This window comes from Theobroma cacao, chromosome 3 (assembly GCF_000208745.1).
Source record: "Theobroma cacao cultivar B97-61/B2 chromosome 3, Criollo_cocoa_genome_V2, whole genome shotgun sequence".
In the NCBI taxonomy this organism is placed as follows: domain Eukaryota; kingdom Viridiplantae; phylum Streptophyta; class Magnoliopsida; order Malvales; family Malvaceae; genus Theobroma; species Theobroma cacao.
This window is the reverse complement of record NC_030852.1, coordinates 21,337,210-21,354,828: the sequence shown is the minus strand read 5'-3', so window position 1 is coordinate 21,354,828 and position 17,619 is coordinate 21,337,210. Positions and strand designations below refer to the sequence as shown.

The 17,619-nt window shown below is 32.8% G+C and overlaps 4 protein-coding genes and 1 pseudogene across 6 annotated transcripts; 2 read left to right on the top strand and 3 right to left on the bottom strand.

Annotated features, from left to right (window-relative positions):
• On the top strand, positions 4,628–6,233 carry LOC18604675 (60S ribosomal protein L34). Its single transcript, XM_018117065.1, has 4 exons — positions 4,628–4,688; positions 4,811–4,890; positions 5,718–5,827; positions 6,002–6,233. The coding sequence occupies exons 1-4, from the start codon at positions 4,628–4,630 to the stop codon at positions 6,093–6,095; spliced, it is 345 nt and encodes a 114-aa protein (XP_017972554.1). The 3' UTR covers positions 6,096–6,233.
• On the bottom strand, positions 6,493–7,686 carry LOC18604674 (glutathione S-transferase U10). Its single transcript, XM_018117235.1, has 2 exons — positions 7,364–7,686; positions 6,493–7,031 (listed from the first exon to the last, which is right to left on the bottom strand). Exons 1-2 carry the CDS (start codon positions 7,682–7,684, stop codon positions 6,651–6,653), a joined length of 702 nt encoding a protein of 233 aa, XP_017972724.1. The 5' UTR covers positions 7,685–7,686; the 3' UTR covers positions 6,493–6,650.
• Positions 8,304–10,210, bottom strand: LOC18604673 (annotated as a pseudogene).
• On the bottom strand, positions 10,891–11,719 carry LOC18604672 (glutathione S-transferase U9). Its single transcript, XM_007037269.2, has 2 exons — positions 11,377–11,719; positions 10,891–11,291 (listed from the first exon to the last, which is right to left on the bottom strand). Exons 1-2 carry the CDS (start codon positions 11,695–11,697, stop codon positions 10,911–10,913), a joined length of 702 nt encoding a protein of 233 aa, XP_007037331.2. The 5' UTR covers positions 11,698–11,719; the 3' UTR covers positions 10,891–10,910.
• On the top strand, positions 12,847–16,186 carry LOC18604671 (eukaryotic peptide chain release factor subunit 1-3). 3 transcript variants are annotated; one of them, XM_007037267.2, is made up of 3 exons: positions 12,847–12,977; positions 14,065–15,549; positions 15,772–16,186. In XM_007037267.2, exon 2 carries the CDS (start codon positions 14,111–14,113, stop codon positions 15,422–15,424), a length of 1,314 nt encoding a protein of 437 aa, XP_007037329.1. In that variant the 5' UTR covers positions 12,847–12,977; positions 14,065–14,110; the 3' UTR covers positions 15,425–15,549; positions 15,772–16,186. The 3 variants fall into 3 exon arrangements, with proteins under 3 accessions (XP_007037329.1, XP_007037330.1, XP_007037328.1); XM_007037268.2 differs by having other exon boundaries at positions 12,853–12,977; positions 14,109–15,549; positions 15,769–16,186; XM_007037266.2 differs by having other exon boundaries at positions 12,853–12,977; positions 15,769–16,186.

The following is a 17,619-nucleotide window of genomic DNA, read 5'->3' as shown; positions in this document are numbered from 1 at the left end:
TTTAGACATTCCGTGACTAGGTTGTATGGATTGCATGACTAAGACGAAGGGATTGTAAGATTGATTTTAAGCATTACGTGAAAGGTTTGTTAGGTATTGCGTGACTAGTTCATTGAAGCTTATGATTACAAATTTTTTTTATATATAAATTAATTGATTGTGGCACTTATTTTTTGTTAAATTTCAGTGGCATGTCAATGTGAAGCTTACGATTATGTACGATGGTCATTGGGTCGATGGCATTGTAACACCCCCAATTTTTTATGTGTGCTAAGAACGATTTATGAAATATGTGGAGTTTTGAGGACTTTGATGATATGATATGTATGCTAAGTGCTTGAAAGTATATATATTGACACTTAGGCAAAAACTTTGAGGAAATATGATATGGTCCCATAATTTAAGGTTTCAATCTAAGTTTGATGTTATGTTTGTGAGATTATGTGTATGGGATTAATTTAAATGAATGATTTGAGATGTGATATCAACCAAGAATAATATTAGAGTGTTAAACTTGGATTTTTGGAGTTTTTGGGAAGCCTAGAACGACCTACAAGGGTGTAAGTATCGATACATACCTCAATGTATCGATACATTCATGGCAAAATGAACAACAAATGCCCTAGGAAGAATATTCTATCGATACATTTGAGAAAGTATCGATAGATTTGGCCAAAGATGAACATGTATCGATATATTGTCAAAATGTATCGATGCATTTGAAGCAGAAAGCACCTAAGGCTATTTTGCCCCATATGTATCAATACATTACCCCAATGTATCTATACATTCATTCGAAATTAAACCCAAATAACTCTATATCATAAAGTTATCAACCATAAACTCTACAATTGAGGTCGAATACATCTCTATGTTTGAAGTGGTAGATAAGTTATTTTGATCGAGAATTTCATGAAAAAACTTGGTGTGGTTCCTAGCATTGTTAACCTAATACTATTGTATTGTAATAAAAATGGAGCCATTACATAAGAAAAAGAGCCCAGGTCTCATCATATATCCAAACATGTATTAAGCTATTATTACTTAATCAAGGAGATCATACAAAGAGGTGATATAAAGATTGAAGGTGTTCCCATAAATAAAAATCTAACAGATCCATTCACGAAGCCTCTGTCCCAATAGAAAAATGATCATCATGGAAGACTCTAGTATTAGATACATAAGTGATTGACTTTATTGCAAATGGGAGATTGATAGTGTTATTATACCTAGCAAGTGAATTGGATTTGTTATACGAAGATACTTATTGTCATTAAGCATTTATTATTTATAAAAGGTACTTTTTACTTATTAAATCCTTATGCATGCTGATTTGCATGGAATATTACATGCTTTGCAAAAGGTATTATAAAGAATTATAATTACAATAACCTTATCGCATCAATTCATTATCCTTAAATTAGTTCCTATCGAAAGTTTTATCAAGAAACATAGATATTGATAAGACATAAAGATTGAAACATGGCTATGTTCCTTAGATTAAAGCATGAGGATACTTGAATTAACATGTGAATGCTTGTTATAAGAACAATTGCACTAAACATGACCCACCATGAGAATTCCATTTAATATATCACTCAAGTGTCTATGGAGTAAGTTTTTTTGTCATAGTTATGTAAAAGATCCTTAGATTTGAGATCATGTGATTACCTTATTTAAGGAGTGCTATACTTTGATACTATCTAAAATGGTCTTAGCCAAGGATGCTAAAAAGGGGATAGATATTAGGTATAGCATAAGATATATGAAGGTAAGACAATGATCAATATAGGATTTATCACTTTAAGTGAAATTAAAGGGAATATCCTATTATAGCTTGCTAAGTAATAACTCATGGAAGCCCTAGGCTTAGACAATTTGAGATGTTGACAAATGGTTTGTCCATAGTCTCAAGATGAGTTCAATTATTGGGATCAAGTACTAAAATGCTAAAGATAGAATTAGAGTAGAAACTGCACCATTTTCTAAGTCTTGTTGAGATATTAGATGATGAAGGGACATTAATTACACTATGAGATTGCGTATTGAAAGATTGAGTCAAATTATTATAACTAATCTTAAGATTTGGGTGGTTATGATACATTGCTATATGCTAATCTTGATTTATAAATATGAACTGATCAATTGAGAATTGATGATGAATGCAAAGGAGTTTAATTCATCTATTTCTAGTTTGACTTGTATTATAATTTCTATTTATTGTCAACATGTTAAGAACTTGATGGGTCACAAACGTTAAAGAATGTCAATTGAGAATGTGGAAAACAGGTTAATTAAGTTTGACTTAATTGAAAAAAGTTGAGAACTTTAGGGATTTAATTAAATAGTTCAATTAGTCTTGGTAATTTTGCAATTAACATGAAGGTTAAGCAAAATCCACTGAGGTTTGGGATTAATTAATTACCTAAAATTATAAGGCTTATGCTATATTTTGTGGGGTATGACCAACAATACTAAACTACTAGAAATCATCCACAAAACCCTAAAAGCTTTTTGAGTGAAATTGCAAAGACTTTTTATCCATTAAAATAGACCTAGCTATCTTGTAACCTTGTGAGCCGTCGATCATCACTTTCAACCAACTAGGGCATTGTTTTTTTCTCTTGTTTTTTTTTTTTGAGTGTGACTCATGTACTATTATTCGTTGATTGAGGTTTAAACAATGGTTGTTTGAAACCCTGTGGTTTGGTTGAGGAGATGAAACCGTGTGGATCACATTTAGCTTGAAAACTTGGTGCCTTCATCGTCAGTTGATGAACTTTGAAGTTTTTGGCTGTGTTTTGATTTCTTTCTATGAAAAGAAAGTATTGATTGCCTTCTTCTAGCTAGCACTAGACTTTGCAAGCTTGAGTAACCCCATTCTCCATTAAAGTTATTCCTAATTGGCATTCTTGTGGATCATCATCAAAGACTATATATACACTTGGATAGCTTGTGGTTTGCTGCAATCTAGCTTGGTGTAAGATGATTAAATTGTGTTAGAACCTTATAATTTTGACTCCGAGGCTTTAATGTATTGTAACCTTTATCCTTTAATTAAGATCAGTCTATGATAAATATCTAAAGTTTGATTCTGTCCCTATTTAGCTTTTATGACCTTGTTCCTCCCTTGTTGCTCCTTGCTTGATCCTTTCCCTTTTATCTCTATCTCTCTTTTCTCGCCCCTCTTTTTCCTCGTTTCTCTCTATTTCTTTTTTTTTTTCAACAAAAAAGTCAACTTCAAAGAAGGAAAAAAAAAACAGGTACATAAATTATAATTGTTTTCGTGTGTGTAAATCATGCACTATGCTTAGAAAAATGAGAATAAGTCCGAACAAACTAGTTCATGATTATCGTGTAGGTAACCTTAAAAATTGCTTGAAGTTTGAAGCCATTTGCGCATCCTTAATTTCATATGATAGGTTGATTAATCAGATGATATAGGAGAAAGTTAGATAGGTGAAATGCATATTTAAGCAAAGTTTGAGGACATATTTCTAATGCATAATTAGCTGTTATTTGCTAAACTGAAAAATTAAGTATTGAATTTGTATTGTAAAAACTGTTTGATATGTTGTTGAGAAATTAAGTGTTAAATATAATTACTATATTATTTGATAAATGTAAGTGTTAAATGATAAAAAATTATTTATTTTACATATTTACTCTTATGCCATTATATTTTATAAACCTTTGCTAAAGTAAGATTATGATATTAGGTAATATTTTTCGTATTCATCACATTCATTGTCAATTACTATATTTTATATAACTATATTATTTATAAATAATAACTTAACTAATCATAAAAGAGTGCCCATCGAGACTTTTAGAATAACTCTATTTTTGTATTGTTCCAAATAAAATCAAATTTTTAATGGTCTATTTTAATTTCAATACTACTATTAAATAAAAGGTATAATATTTAAAAAATCTCTAAATTATTGAGAAAAAATTCAAATAAGTTCTTTTTTTATTATGTTTAATTATGACTCACTTATTTTATTTTGAATCAAATAAGTCTTTATACTTTTATTCGAAGTCAAATAAGCTATATTGTGTGGTTTGATTTAGGTAAAATATTATTTATTATTCTATGCCATTTGACATGTCAACAAGTCACAATTAATGATGTTTATGCCATGTAATATGTTAATATGTCATAATTGATGATGATATAATACGTTGACATATCATAATTGATAATAATATAACATGTGATATTTTTTACCTTCCATATTAACGTTACATCAGTGCAACGTGAATATATAATGACAAATAATATTTTGATTAATAATAATTAATTAATTAATAATTATAAAAAATTTATTTGATCTAAAATAAAAATACAAAAATGTGATTGAATATAATAAAAGAATAAAAATTTATTTAAATTTTTTAAAAAGAATTCAAATTTTTTCGACCATAAAACCTAAATAAAATAAAGTAGCAAAGGAGACCAAATTTCAACCGTTAAAATAGAAGGTACAACAGCCGTCCGATTTAGGGCATCCTAGTCATTCCAGTTTTTAACTTGCCATCTTCGCTGCAAACAAGAGCCCTTCCAGTCTCCGCCTCCATCCACAGAGAGAGAGAGAGAGGGAGAGAATCATAAAAGTGGGAAAAAATGGTTCAACGGCTGACATACCGCACGCGCCACAGCTACGCTACCAAGTCCAACCAGCACCGTNTATATATATATATATATATATATATATATATATATATATATATATATATATATGCATTGCTTTTTTTTTTTTTAATTCTTAACTTTGCTTATTTGTGTGGGCATTGGTTGAAATTTAAGGTGGGAAACTTGTGTACCAGACCACCAAGAAGAGAGCTAGCGGACCCAAATGTCCTGTTACTGGCAAAAGAATCCAAGGGGTATGTTGTTTAATTTACTAAATGTTCTCACTTTCTTTTTAAAGAACCAATTAATTCAAGCTTGTGAGCTTTTGCATTGCATCAACATTGAACTTTTCCTATATTTTCACGTGTATAAGGAATTCAAGCTTTTTTAGTTGAATTTACCTTTATTAATGTTGAAAAAGGTTAGGGATGGGAAAAGAAAAAGAACGCTTCAGACATATAAAATGGTTTGAATTGTTGGGGTAGTTATATTTTGGAGGAATGAGCTTGGAATGTTCATAATATGTTATGCCAATCAGTCGTTAAATACATGCAAAGGAGCATTTTTATAAACAAGTTAGTTAAATTTAGTGCTGGAAACAATTGGGGCAGCTCTTTGTAGTTTGTTTTTGTTATATAAATTGCCCTATCTCTCACAGATGCAAAACACTTTGTGAATTTTACTTTCATACTGTAAAGGAAATACCGCATCGCCAATGCAATTTTATGTCTTGTTGGGGCATTTCTCCCCCATTATATTGTGTTTCTCCAAGATGGGGATGAAGTTTAGTTTGGGATTAAAACTTTACTTCATTTTGAATTAAACTTCTCGTGTTAGATTGCAATGTTAGCCTTTCACCTGCTCGCTTCCTCCACAGGATTGAGTTTTATTTTGCTGTTTATTTTTCTTCTGTCTTGGGGACAGGTTGAGCTTAATGTTGTTTGATTATTTTCAAAGCGCAGAAGTCATTTTGCCTTTGTTAAACTTAATTATTGTACATAATATGTGCTGATTGTGCTAGTTGACTGACTGCTTCATGTGGAAATAATCTTCCTGTTATGCGACATTGCTCTATGTGCAGATTCCTCACTTGAGACCTGCCGAATACAAGAGGTCTAGGTTACCCAGGAATAGGAGGACTGTGAACCGTGCCTATGGTGGCGTGCTATCTGGTGGTGCAGTCAGGGAGAGGTATGCTTATATCTATTTGCCAAAATTATTAATTTTGCTATCTTATTCACATGGAAGTAACTGTTTTTTACCTTTTGATACAATGACAGATATAACTTCAAATGTGAAGTGCTTGATACTGTTCTTTTGTAATATGCCAGTGAATAATTCCTGGAAATTCTAATGTTTCTATAGGATCATACGGGCCTTTTTGGTTGAAGAGCAGAAGATTGTGAAGAAGGTTTTGAAGATTCAGAAGACCAAGGAAAAGCAGGCATCAAAGAGCTAAAAGATGAGACAGAAGCTTTTTCAATTTTACTTTGTTTCAATTAAATTTTGACTTGAAGAGATGATGATTGTGCGCATTATTATTGCGAGTTGTTTGTTTAAACGTGAATGAGCATTTAATTTTTTGTTGGAATCTTTACCCTCTACTCTCTGGATCGCTCCAACTCTGGTGCCATACACTCATGCCCATCAAGATAAGTTATTTGCATGCCATATTAATTAGTAACTAGTCTGATTGCTGCAATTGACTGAAATTACTGGAGGGGTGGCTTTCTTTTTCCTCTTTTTCTAGAGTTGGGTTTTTCTTTTGTTTTATATTTTGGTTGGAATGAAGTAAAGATAACCAATTAAGGTATTAGTAACTCGTAAGAATTAAGAAATAGGATTGACTCCTAATTAAGAATACATAGAACACGGGCAATACAGAAGTTGTTGTAGGAAAAAACATGTTGCCAACAGGCTTTATTCCTAGTGTAAACAAAGGTCTAAACAAGAGAAAGGAATGATTCCTCAAATTTATTTTAATTCACCAGATATTTGCAACTTTGATGGGTTATCAAGATTGTGAAGTGGAAGAGTTGAGGGCAATTTGTCTAACAAATTGAAGAAGTGCCAAAAGCTTCTCATGAGGAGGGGTTGCTTCTTTCATCACAGGCACCTCGTTCGAATTTGTCACCCATGAGTATAAAAACGGATGCCTTTCCGGATCTAGAATTTTTACACCAGCGGCTTCCTCTAGAGCTTTGTAGGGGCCAAATGTTGCACAAACTAGAATGTCCAGGAGCCCTAAGTTGTCATTTCGGATTCCTTGAATGCCCTCAGCGTAAAATTCTTTCATCGTTTCTTCGAATACATCCATTTGTTGAAGCAATTCAACTGTGTTTTTCTCTTGTGCTTCTGCATTGCTTGTGATAATCCAACCAATGGCCTCAAACAGCTGCATGCATAAAACGATTGGTGCAAATCTTAGTCATCGACAGTTTGACATCAGATATATCATTGCTCTTGTAATGAGGACAGTTCGGTTCCTTATTCTATTGCCAGTCTTCTTAATTTTTCTGTAGAACGTTAGAATTCACAAAGACCATGGTTCTGTTCTGCGCTAATCTATGACAAAGGTATTACAACTGCTCTTTTCTATCCTTTCTTTGTTGACATCTCTTGGTCAATAATACTTGACGATCAATTATTTTGAAAGGAAAAGAAAAGAAAATAAAAGGAAACATAGCATAGTGATATCTGGTGATTTAAGAAGCATCATTCTTTTACCTGTTGCTGAATAAAACTTGCCCAGAATCGAACTTGAGCTCTTTGATACGGATCATCAGGGAGGAGCCGAGGAGCAACTTTCCAGGTTTCGTCAATATATTCCAGGATGACAGAGGACTCAGCTATAGGGTTTCCCTTGTGGACAAGTACGGGGACCTTCTTGTGAACTGGATTGTGTCGTAGGAGCACCTGGCTCTTGTTGCTCAAGTCCTCTTCTATATACTCATAGGGTATTCCCTTAACTCTTAGGGCCACTTCCACTCTCTTAACATATGTATTAGCCCACATCCCAAGCAATTTCACTTCCTTTTCTTCCTCCATCTCTGTATCTCCCCCTTCTTCTTGTTGCTAGTGCTTGGATTTTGTGTTTATGGTGGATCCCTTAATAAATAGAATGTTTAAAGTGTCTTGGCACTTTTCAGATGGTCAAAAATTTACAAATAGATATAAAATTGGACTTTGGATTTAAACATCTAGCATATCCATGGAATGAATTCTTTTTTCCTTCTTGGAATTGCTAATATTTTTTAACGTGAAATTTTCTAACTTCAATCCTAAGGCTATTGACCAGTCCAATGTCTTGGTTGGCACGAAAGCCATGAATTAGAGCCCTATTTGTAGGCAAAAGTGAAATATGGGGACAATCTACAAGCACATTACCATTTCTTTCTGTAAGTTTTGCTTCGAAGTCAATTGAAGCCTTCTTTTGTCTTTGAATTATGTTAACCGACTACCTGTGTCCCCATTAAAGAAGCAGATCATTTTGTTTGTCAGAATTGAAGCTCAAAGTTTCTGGCTAAAATTAGCATGGAAAAACCACAGTTGATCTATGTTCTTGTAAACCGCCCCTCTTGTCAAAATCAATGTAACAAAAAAAAAAAATCAGTTAACCTTCCTAAGAAAATTTATTATTGAAACCAATATTTTGGTACACATGTAGAGGTGAAAGCTCTCTGTAAAAGAAGCTAGCGAAAAGGTGGCTTAAGTTCTATTTAGTGCTGCCGATCATATAACACACATATCAAGGCCTCGAAGGCAAACACCAAATCATACTAAGCTGAAGAAGACTTGAGAGCATTCTCCCTGATAAACTTAAGAAATGCCACCAACTTGTCATGAGGAGGAGTCAACTCTTTCACTAGAGGCAGCTGGTTTATAGCTGTCACCCAGGAGAACAGTAATGTAGTCTTTTCTGGATCTACGATCTTTATGCCAAGAACTTCTTCTCGAACTTGGTGCAGTCCGAACGATGTGAAAAATACAAGGTCAAGGAGTCCCACATTTTCACTATCAATGGATGGATTACCATCTGGAAAAAACTCTTTCATTACCTCTCCCAACACCTCTAATTTCTCTAGCAGTTCCTTGATGGCTTTCTCTTGTGCTTCTCCGTCAGTTTTGATCACTGTGATCAGTGTCTGAAGCAGCTGCATTCAAGACAAATTCCTTGTATTTGCTTCATTTTACATAGCATCGTATCATTATTGTCTTATATTATGTATGCAATGAAAATCATGTAAAACAGAGCAACTCTGTTCGAGTAGTGGGTGAAGCATGAATATTGTCTAACCAATTACTGGATAGAGCTTGTCCGGAAGCGAACTCTGGCTCGTTCGTATGGATCCTCAGGAAGGAGCTGAGGGCTATTCTACCAGGTTTCATCAATATATTCCAGGATGATGAGGGATTCAGCAATTGGCTTTCCATTATGAACAAGAACAGGAACCTTCTTGTAAACAGGATTGTACTGGAGGAGCTGTGGGGTTTTGTTCCCCAAATCTTCTCCGATGTACTAGGGGGGAGCTAGATAAATTTTGAGGGGACTAAAGACAAAGGAAACTGAGAGTTAAAAGTTTTTAAAACTAATATTTTGAATTTAATTAATAATTAAAAGATTTATAATGGATAATAATTTAATATAACATGTAAATAAAAAAAATAGGAAAAGAATACATACCATAGTCTTTTAGAAAAATTATGCTTTACAATATTTTCTAAATTCATATTTATCAATTATTGATTTTGTAATGAAAAAGTTAATAATGTCTTTTTCAATATAGACAACTAAATCATATGTAAGAAATTCATCATTTAGTTTGTTTTGAAATTTTATTTTCACAATTTTTATTATTGAAATGACTAATTTTATAATTACTGTAAAAACCGGAAGAGTCAAAATGTGATAAATTAATCTATCAACTAATAATAATTTCTAGACTTTTTTATTTTTGTTAATCTCTTACACAATTCGTATTTTTATAATAATGATATAAATTAATTTTTTAAATATATAATATATAAAATATTTTAAAAATTTTATATGCTAAATATTTTTCTTATATATTCTCATAATGATAGTATTAATTAATGTTTTAAATATATAACACATTAAATATTTTAAAAATTTTTGAAGCTAAATATTTTTCTTATCTATTATGATATGAATTAATGCTACTTCCACCCTCTTAACAAAAGGGCTAGCCCACATCCCGTGTAGTGTTCTTCTCCCATCTCTCTTCTTTCAACAACTTGGCCAACTATCCCAACGAAAGGGCAAATTATCACTTTGTAGTGTCCGGTTAGATTAAGCAATATATAGAGTTTAAAGTTTAAACAATCTAGCTTTAGTTATTTGTCAACATTTTGCTAACTCAGCCATCAAGTTAAAAAATTACAAAATAGGGGAAAAAATGGTTTTCGGAGTTGTACTAAGCCACGAGTCAGAAGTGATATGATGAAAAATTGAAGAAGAGATAGTTTAAGGTATTCTAACTAGGTCATACACATTAACATATTAATCTGTAGCCCCGTTAGTGTTGAATGGACCACATGAATTACATCAGCCATGAGCTTATAACTAAGTAATGGGTCAATTCCTTCTTACTCAAGGCAATCAAGGTCAAAGAATATTTGTTTACTGGGGTTACTGAAAGTGAACGAGTTCAACTTAATTCGCAGCAACTCACCAAATCATAAAGGAGAATAACATTGTTATTGCTTCTGGCTTTTAGTGAAAAATTGAAATAACGGTTTAATGATGTGAATTTGATGAGTTAGGCAAGTATCGATCATTGGATAATAAGCAAGTTAATTGATCTCTTAATGAACCCCGTACGTTTCTGTTTTGCCTCTTTTGATGTTGTTAATGTTATTATTGTTCATCCAAAAACCCTTTTGCCTTGTTCCTGACTGCAGTCCCGTACTCGCTGACATTGAAGCTCAACCTCAAACCTCAAAGTTTCCGACTAAATTTAGCATGGAAAAATGACAGTTGATCTATGTTATTAACAATTGTGCGCCTTTAGTTGAAACCAATGTAAAAAGTGATATAAAAATTTTACTTAGCTTGTTAACAAAAATTATTATTGAAACCAAGATTTAGTTGACATGTACCAGTGATGAAGAGAGCTCTCTGTAAAAAGAAGCTACAGGAAAAGAGGCTATATTAGCTCAAGTTCTATTTGATTAAACACACATAATAAGGCCTTAAAGGCAAATTTTTGACAACAAAAGCAGGCAAACTTGGAACCATATTAATAGAAGAAGATCAAGTCGAGGAAGAAACTCTGAGGGCATTTTCTCTGACAACCTTTAGCAGGGCTACCAGCTTGTCATGAGGTGGGTATAGCTCTTTCACCAAAGGCAGCTCATTCAAGGCTTTCACCCAGCAGAATACCAATGGGTTCCTTTCTGGGTCTAATATTTTTACTCCAAGGGCTTCCTCATAAGCTTTGTAGGGACTGAATGTTGAACAAATCATAATGTCTAACAATCCTAAATTATCACCATCAATGCTTGGAGAACCTGAACCTGGGAAGACTTCCTTCATTCCCTCTTCCAGCACCTTCATTTTCCCTTGTACTTCATCAATTGCTTTTGCTTGAATTTCCCCATCACATGTTACTACTCTAGTCATGGCCTCAAACAACTGCACTCACAAAAGATATTAGTTATTTTCTAGCTGTAGGGTTCTATATCAACGGTGTAAAGAGACAGTACTGACAATTCTTTACCTGTTGTTGAATGAAACTTGTCCAGAAGCGAACTTTAGCTCTTTCCAGTGGATCATCAGGCAAGAGCTGAGGAGCGTTTTTCCAAGTTTCATCAATGTATTCTAAAATGATAAGGGAGTCAACGACTGGTTGTTCATTGTGAACAAGTACTGGGATCTTCTTGTAAACAGGATTGGACTTGAGGAGCAGTTGACTCTTATTACTCAGATCTTCTTCTATAAACTCATAGGGTATGCCTTTAATTCTAAGGGCCGGTTCCACCCTCTTAGAATAAGGATTAGCCCCTATCCCATGCAGCTTCACTATGTTTACCTCTCCCATATTCTCCACATATCACTCGGTGTTTTTTTTTTTTCTCTATTTTGATCAAATTCCTGGCTGCAAAACTTAGAAGTAGATACTAAAATGGCTTTTATCCTAGTTCCAGCTTCTCGACCAGCTGCTTTTCCATGGTCGTATACATGACTTTGATTCAGAAAATATTTTATTCAAGGTTAATAAGAGGTGTACCCTCGCTGATGCGTAGGCTAACTTTAGACAATTGACTCCAAAATTTTCTTTCGAGTATTTTATGTATATAGACAATGCCATCCATTCTTTGTCTTCTTCTCTTCCAAATATATTCTTTTCTCTATATAAAAATGATGGACCTAAATACCTTAATAATTTAATCAGTTATCAAATTTAATTATCGATTATCTTAATTTCTTCTCAAACAAAAATGCCTACTCCAAATCTGATTATTAAAATCCATTTAATTAGTTATACTAATAAATATATATCACTATATCTAAGTTGACATAGATCAATAACAAATTTTCTCACTTTTTTTTTTTTCATTTGCTGTAATAATCAGTATCTCCTATTGAATTTTTATAGTTATATGATAAATATTATTACAAATAAAATTAGATGAATTTATATTCTCAAAAATAAGAAAAAATCTTTACTATTTTTAAGAACGACCAAAACTAGTTATATTTTCAAGCGTTGTAGGATATAATATTTAAAAACAGGAATAAAATAAAAATTAACGATCATAATTTTATAAGACATATTTGAGTTTTCAAAAATTGATGAAAAAGTATCAAGTATTTGATTCAGATTGATAATTTCATAATTAAAAAAAATTTAAATTAACTTTTTTCTAAAATAAAAAAATTATGAAAGCTTCATATAATACACTTTTTTTATTTGATTTTTAATTATTGTTAACAAATAAACTCTATAAAGACTCCAATTGAATATAACATTAAAAAAAATACAACATTTTCTTACATAAATAGTTAAATTTTAATTCATGATGTCAAATCTAAACCCTAGCCGCGTTGGAAATTTGGTATGGACTTTGGGGTTGAGACGAATTTCCTGTCTCAGGGCGCAATTGCAATAGCTGTAGTAGTACTACATATATATATATATATAATATATATATATATATATATATATATATATATATATAAAAGCTGCCTTTGTTGTCTCTCGCTCTTGCTCTCAACATAAGAATTGAGAGAATAGAATAGAATATTATTAGTATTATTATCGGACTGCACTCACAAGCAAACAAATTCCAGCCTCTTCTTCCAGGCGATTACCCTCAGGTTTCTCTCTCTCTCTTAGTTTAATTCTATCTATATTCAAAGCGTGCTTTGGATTTTGCTTCTCCTATTTGATCTCGGTCTGATTTCTGATTCCATCATTTATCCAAGACGAAGCGACTTCGGGGATTAAGTATAAAATTATATCCCTCAATTTCTAAATATTTTTTCGATTTAATACGATTGCTTCGAATTTCAGTTGTATTCTTCATTTTCGTTTTGAAAAATTGGTCTTTAACATAAGACAGCTTATTCTTTACGAGTAACAAGAATAGATTTTTAAATATTTTCTAGTATTATTATATATATTTTGGCGAATATCTATTACAATATAATATAATATATTAAAAAGGAATCTGTTAATATTATTTTTTTTTTGGGAGCGATTAAAATAGTATGTTAGCAGGAAAGGAATCTACAAAAATATCTTGCTAAGAAGCCTTTTTGAAGTATTTCTTCCTGTTTTTATATTAATTTAAGGTAACATCTTTGCAACTTTTTTCCGATATGTTTGGATTTTCTATAAAATCAATAAAAGATATTTACGTGTGTATTAGTACATGCTTTGATGGCTACTTTAAATGATTAATTAAGATCTCGTTTGTTAGTATTACCAATTACTATGCGCCGCGTGTTTTTTCTTCTTTTTTTTTTTTTCATTTTTTTGGCCTCCTGGCTTTTTCAGTTTATTTGAAGTTGCTTTTGGCACTTTTATATCTAAAAAAAAGGTGATTTTTTTCCTGTTATTATTACTAGATTTGTGATGGCTCTTTGAAGAATTACTAGACTAGACAATAGTATTTTTTCTCGATTTCTTTAGGTTATTCGATCTTGCTTTTGTTAGTACAACGAAGCTAGATGTGTTGCAAGTGAAGGTACAAAGATGTGGTTATGATAAGGCCTATGATTGATACATACTTGCTTTTTCTTTGGCAGTTTATGATATTTTATTTGTTAATATTCATGTTCTTATGGGTCTTTTGTTTGATTGGTTTATTATCTTGAGAAAAGTTCCCGGTCTAACATGCCCTTAGTGCTAGATTTGAATACTTTTGAGTTATAGTTTGTTAATGTTTTACTGCCTTTTTAGGTAATTTTATAGCTTCCATTTTCTGCAATTATTACTTTACCTAGCAATGGCAGACGGCCACGAGACCGATAAAAATATTGAGATATGGAAGATCAAGAAGCTGATTAAAGCACTTGAAGCTGCTAAAGGCAATGGAACCAGCATGATATCCCTCATAATGCCTCCGCGCGATCAAGTATCTAGGGTTACGAAGATGTTGGGAGATGAATTTGGAACTGCTTCAAATATTAAAAGCAGGGTCAACCGTCAATCTGTGTTGGGTGCAATCACTTCTGCTCAGCAGAGGCTCAAACTTTATAGTAAGGTTCCTCCCAATGGACTTGTGCTCTACACAGGAACAATTGTGACTGAAGAAGGGAAGGAGAAGAAAGTCACAATTGATTTTGAGCCTTTCAAGCCTATAAATGCATCACTCTATCTCTGTGACAACAAGTTTCACACGGAAGCACTGAATGAACTTTTGGAATCAGATGATAAGTTTGGTTTTATTGTAATGGATGGTAATGGAACTCTTTTTGGAACATTAAGTGGTAATACCAGAGAGGTTCTTCATAAGTTCAGTGTTGATCTTCCAAAGAAGCATGGGAGAGGAGGACAATCAGCTCTTCGTTTTGCTCGACTTCGAATGGAAAAGCGGCACAACTATGTGAGGAAGACGGCTGAACTTGCCACACAGTTTTTTATCAATCCTGCCACCAGCCAGCCTAATGTTGCTGGATTAATACTGGCTGGATCAGCTGATTTCAAAACTGAGTTGAGTCAATCAGATATGTTTGATCAGCGGCTTCAGGCTAAGATTCTGAATGTGGTTGATGTCTCTTATGGAGGAGAGAATGGTTTTAACCAGGCAATTGAGCTTTCATCAGAAATCCTGTCGAATGTGAAATTCATACAGGAGAAGCGCTTAATAGGGAAATACTTTGAAGAAATCAGTCAAGATACAGGGAAATATGTATTCGGTGTGGATGACACATTGAAGGCCTTGGAGATGGGAGCTGTTGAGATCCTTATTGTGTGGGAAAATTTGGACATCAATAGGTATGTGCTGAAGAACAGCAGTACTGGTGAAATTGTCATAAAACATTTGAACAAGGAGCAGGAAGCTAATCAGAACAACTTCCATGATTCAGCCAGCTCTGCTGATTTGGAGGTTCAGGAGAAGATGCCACTTTTAGAGTGGTTTGCTAATGAATACAGGCGGTTTGGTTGTAATCTTGAGTTTGTTACCAACAAATCACAGGAGGGTTCTCAGTTCTGCCGGGGGTTTGGCGGGATTGGAGGCATCCTTCGATACCAGCTTGACATGAGATCATTTGATGAAGTTTCTGATGATGGAGAAGTCTATGATGATTCTGAATAGCAATCAATCAACTCTACCCCGTTATTGGTGCAAGATGATGGGGTTACACACAAAACTTGCACCAGCGCACGAGCTGTCTCGCACTGCTCAGAATGCCCCAAAAGTTTCCCATACTTCTAAATAAGGTTTGGGTTTTGAACTGTTTTATTTTTACCGTGATAAAATTGTTGGTTACTTAACCAAAAAGAGCTAACTTGGCAGGTTGAATTATAGTCAATTTGTTGTAGAGTGTGTGGTGTTGTGTTTTTTGAGGCATTGTTTGGTCATTTGAATGTGTGCGTTGTACAACTGCTCCTCCCTTCCCCTTTTTAGTTCCATACTAAATGCCATTATCTGATTTACAGCAGGCTTTACGTGGTGATGTTGCATGGGTGGAATGATGGGAGCAGCTAAAATGGTTTGGAGGCATAGCTGGAAAGATTCTTTAAACTTGCTGGGAATTGGATGGAGCTTCCTTTCTATTGTCTTGGACCAGGGCCTTGCATATATTAAATCTGGAGCTTGTTATTCGTATGTTTGTGGTTTAACATTGCCTTGGTTACAAGGCTGTGGTTGTCCGGAGCTATTAGGATAGTGTTATGCCCTACTTGGCTTTGGTTGAAAGACTGGCTTGCCTTATTTTATGCTGCGGGTAGCTTATCTCCTGGACGTTGTAATTTGTGGCTGCCTGGTATAAGAAGTCTATCTTATCCTAAGTAGTAACAAGCTAATATATGGTTTATCCCCCACTATAGAGGATTGCTGCCCCAAATTTAAACTACAGATCTTAATATTCATATTTTCTTGCTAATAGAATAGAATCACATTTTCTTAAATAATGAAATAAAATTAAAGTTAAGCAAATTAAATATATTGAGAGTAATTATTTATAAACTGCATAATTTTTATCATAAACAAATTGAGATATAATTGATAGATCGTTGCTTCTTTAAAAAATATTTATATTTTGTTGTATAACTTAACATATATTATTATTAATGGTATCGAATATTGACTTTCTCAAATTATTTCAATGATATCAGTTGAATTGTAAATAAAATCATTGTTGAAAACATAATGTTAAAAAGGAAATTATTTTATTAAAAGATTTTGATTCAATTATTAATAACAAGGATCATAATTTGTATCTAATCTTAATTATATTTATTTAAATAATTCTGTATGAGCATATTATATTCGTAAGATAGCATAAAACAAAAATTTAGGTTTTAAAATCATTCATCATATTTATGTTTTAGTAATTAACATTAATTGCATTTTTTATTTTTATTCACATTATTATATTGTTGCTCATATAATTTTTTAATATATCAATATTTTTTTTCCAATGAAATTATTATTTAACAGATTACATAACCATTTTTATTTTTTATGGACTTTTATACCCTAATTTACCAATCGTTCAAATTTTTAATTTTTTTCTTTTCCTTATTCACGCTTTTAATCAATTTTCAACAATAAAATTTAATTATTTTATAACAAAAATTTTCAAATTTTTAAATAAAACAAAACAAAAAAAAAAAGAGAATAATACAACAAATTAGAAAGTAAAATTACCATACAAATTTTTGGGAATGCAGTGGGAACTCTAAGAAGAAATTCATAAGTACTGTGGTGGTGTTAAAGGAAGAAGAGAGAGGTACCCAGGTCTAGAGGAATAGAGCAGGTTGAGGGTGTAGTATTATATCGTTTAAATGATACTTTTTACATGGAATGTTCGTGGTTTATGTAGAGATAAGAAGAAGAGAGTTGTTCAAACGGTGATTAGGAAAGAAAATCCTATGATTATGTCATTGAGTGGAAGAGCAGAGTGATGGGGTGCAGTGTGGAGGCTAAGGGTTTGTTAGGGGGTATTATTACCATGTGGAAGGGTGATTTTTTCATTGAGGAAGAACACCTATTAAACAAAAATTTTATGCTAGCGACCAAAAGTCCATGGTCTAAATAAGTAGTGTGGTTTTATCAATGTATATACACCAAATGATGAAAGGACGACAAGCGTTTTATGGGAACTATTACTAAATGAAATGCGCAAAAGGGACGTGTGGTGGTGTGTGGGATGTGATTTTAATTCAATAAATCAATGGAAGAAAGGATTAGGAGGAGGAGGACTGAGAATATTAACTCGATTTTCGCATTTGCCAACTTCATACAAGATACAGCATTTGTGGATTTCCCTATGGTGAGGGATTGTT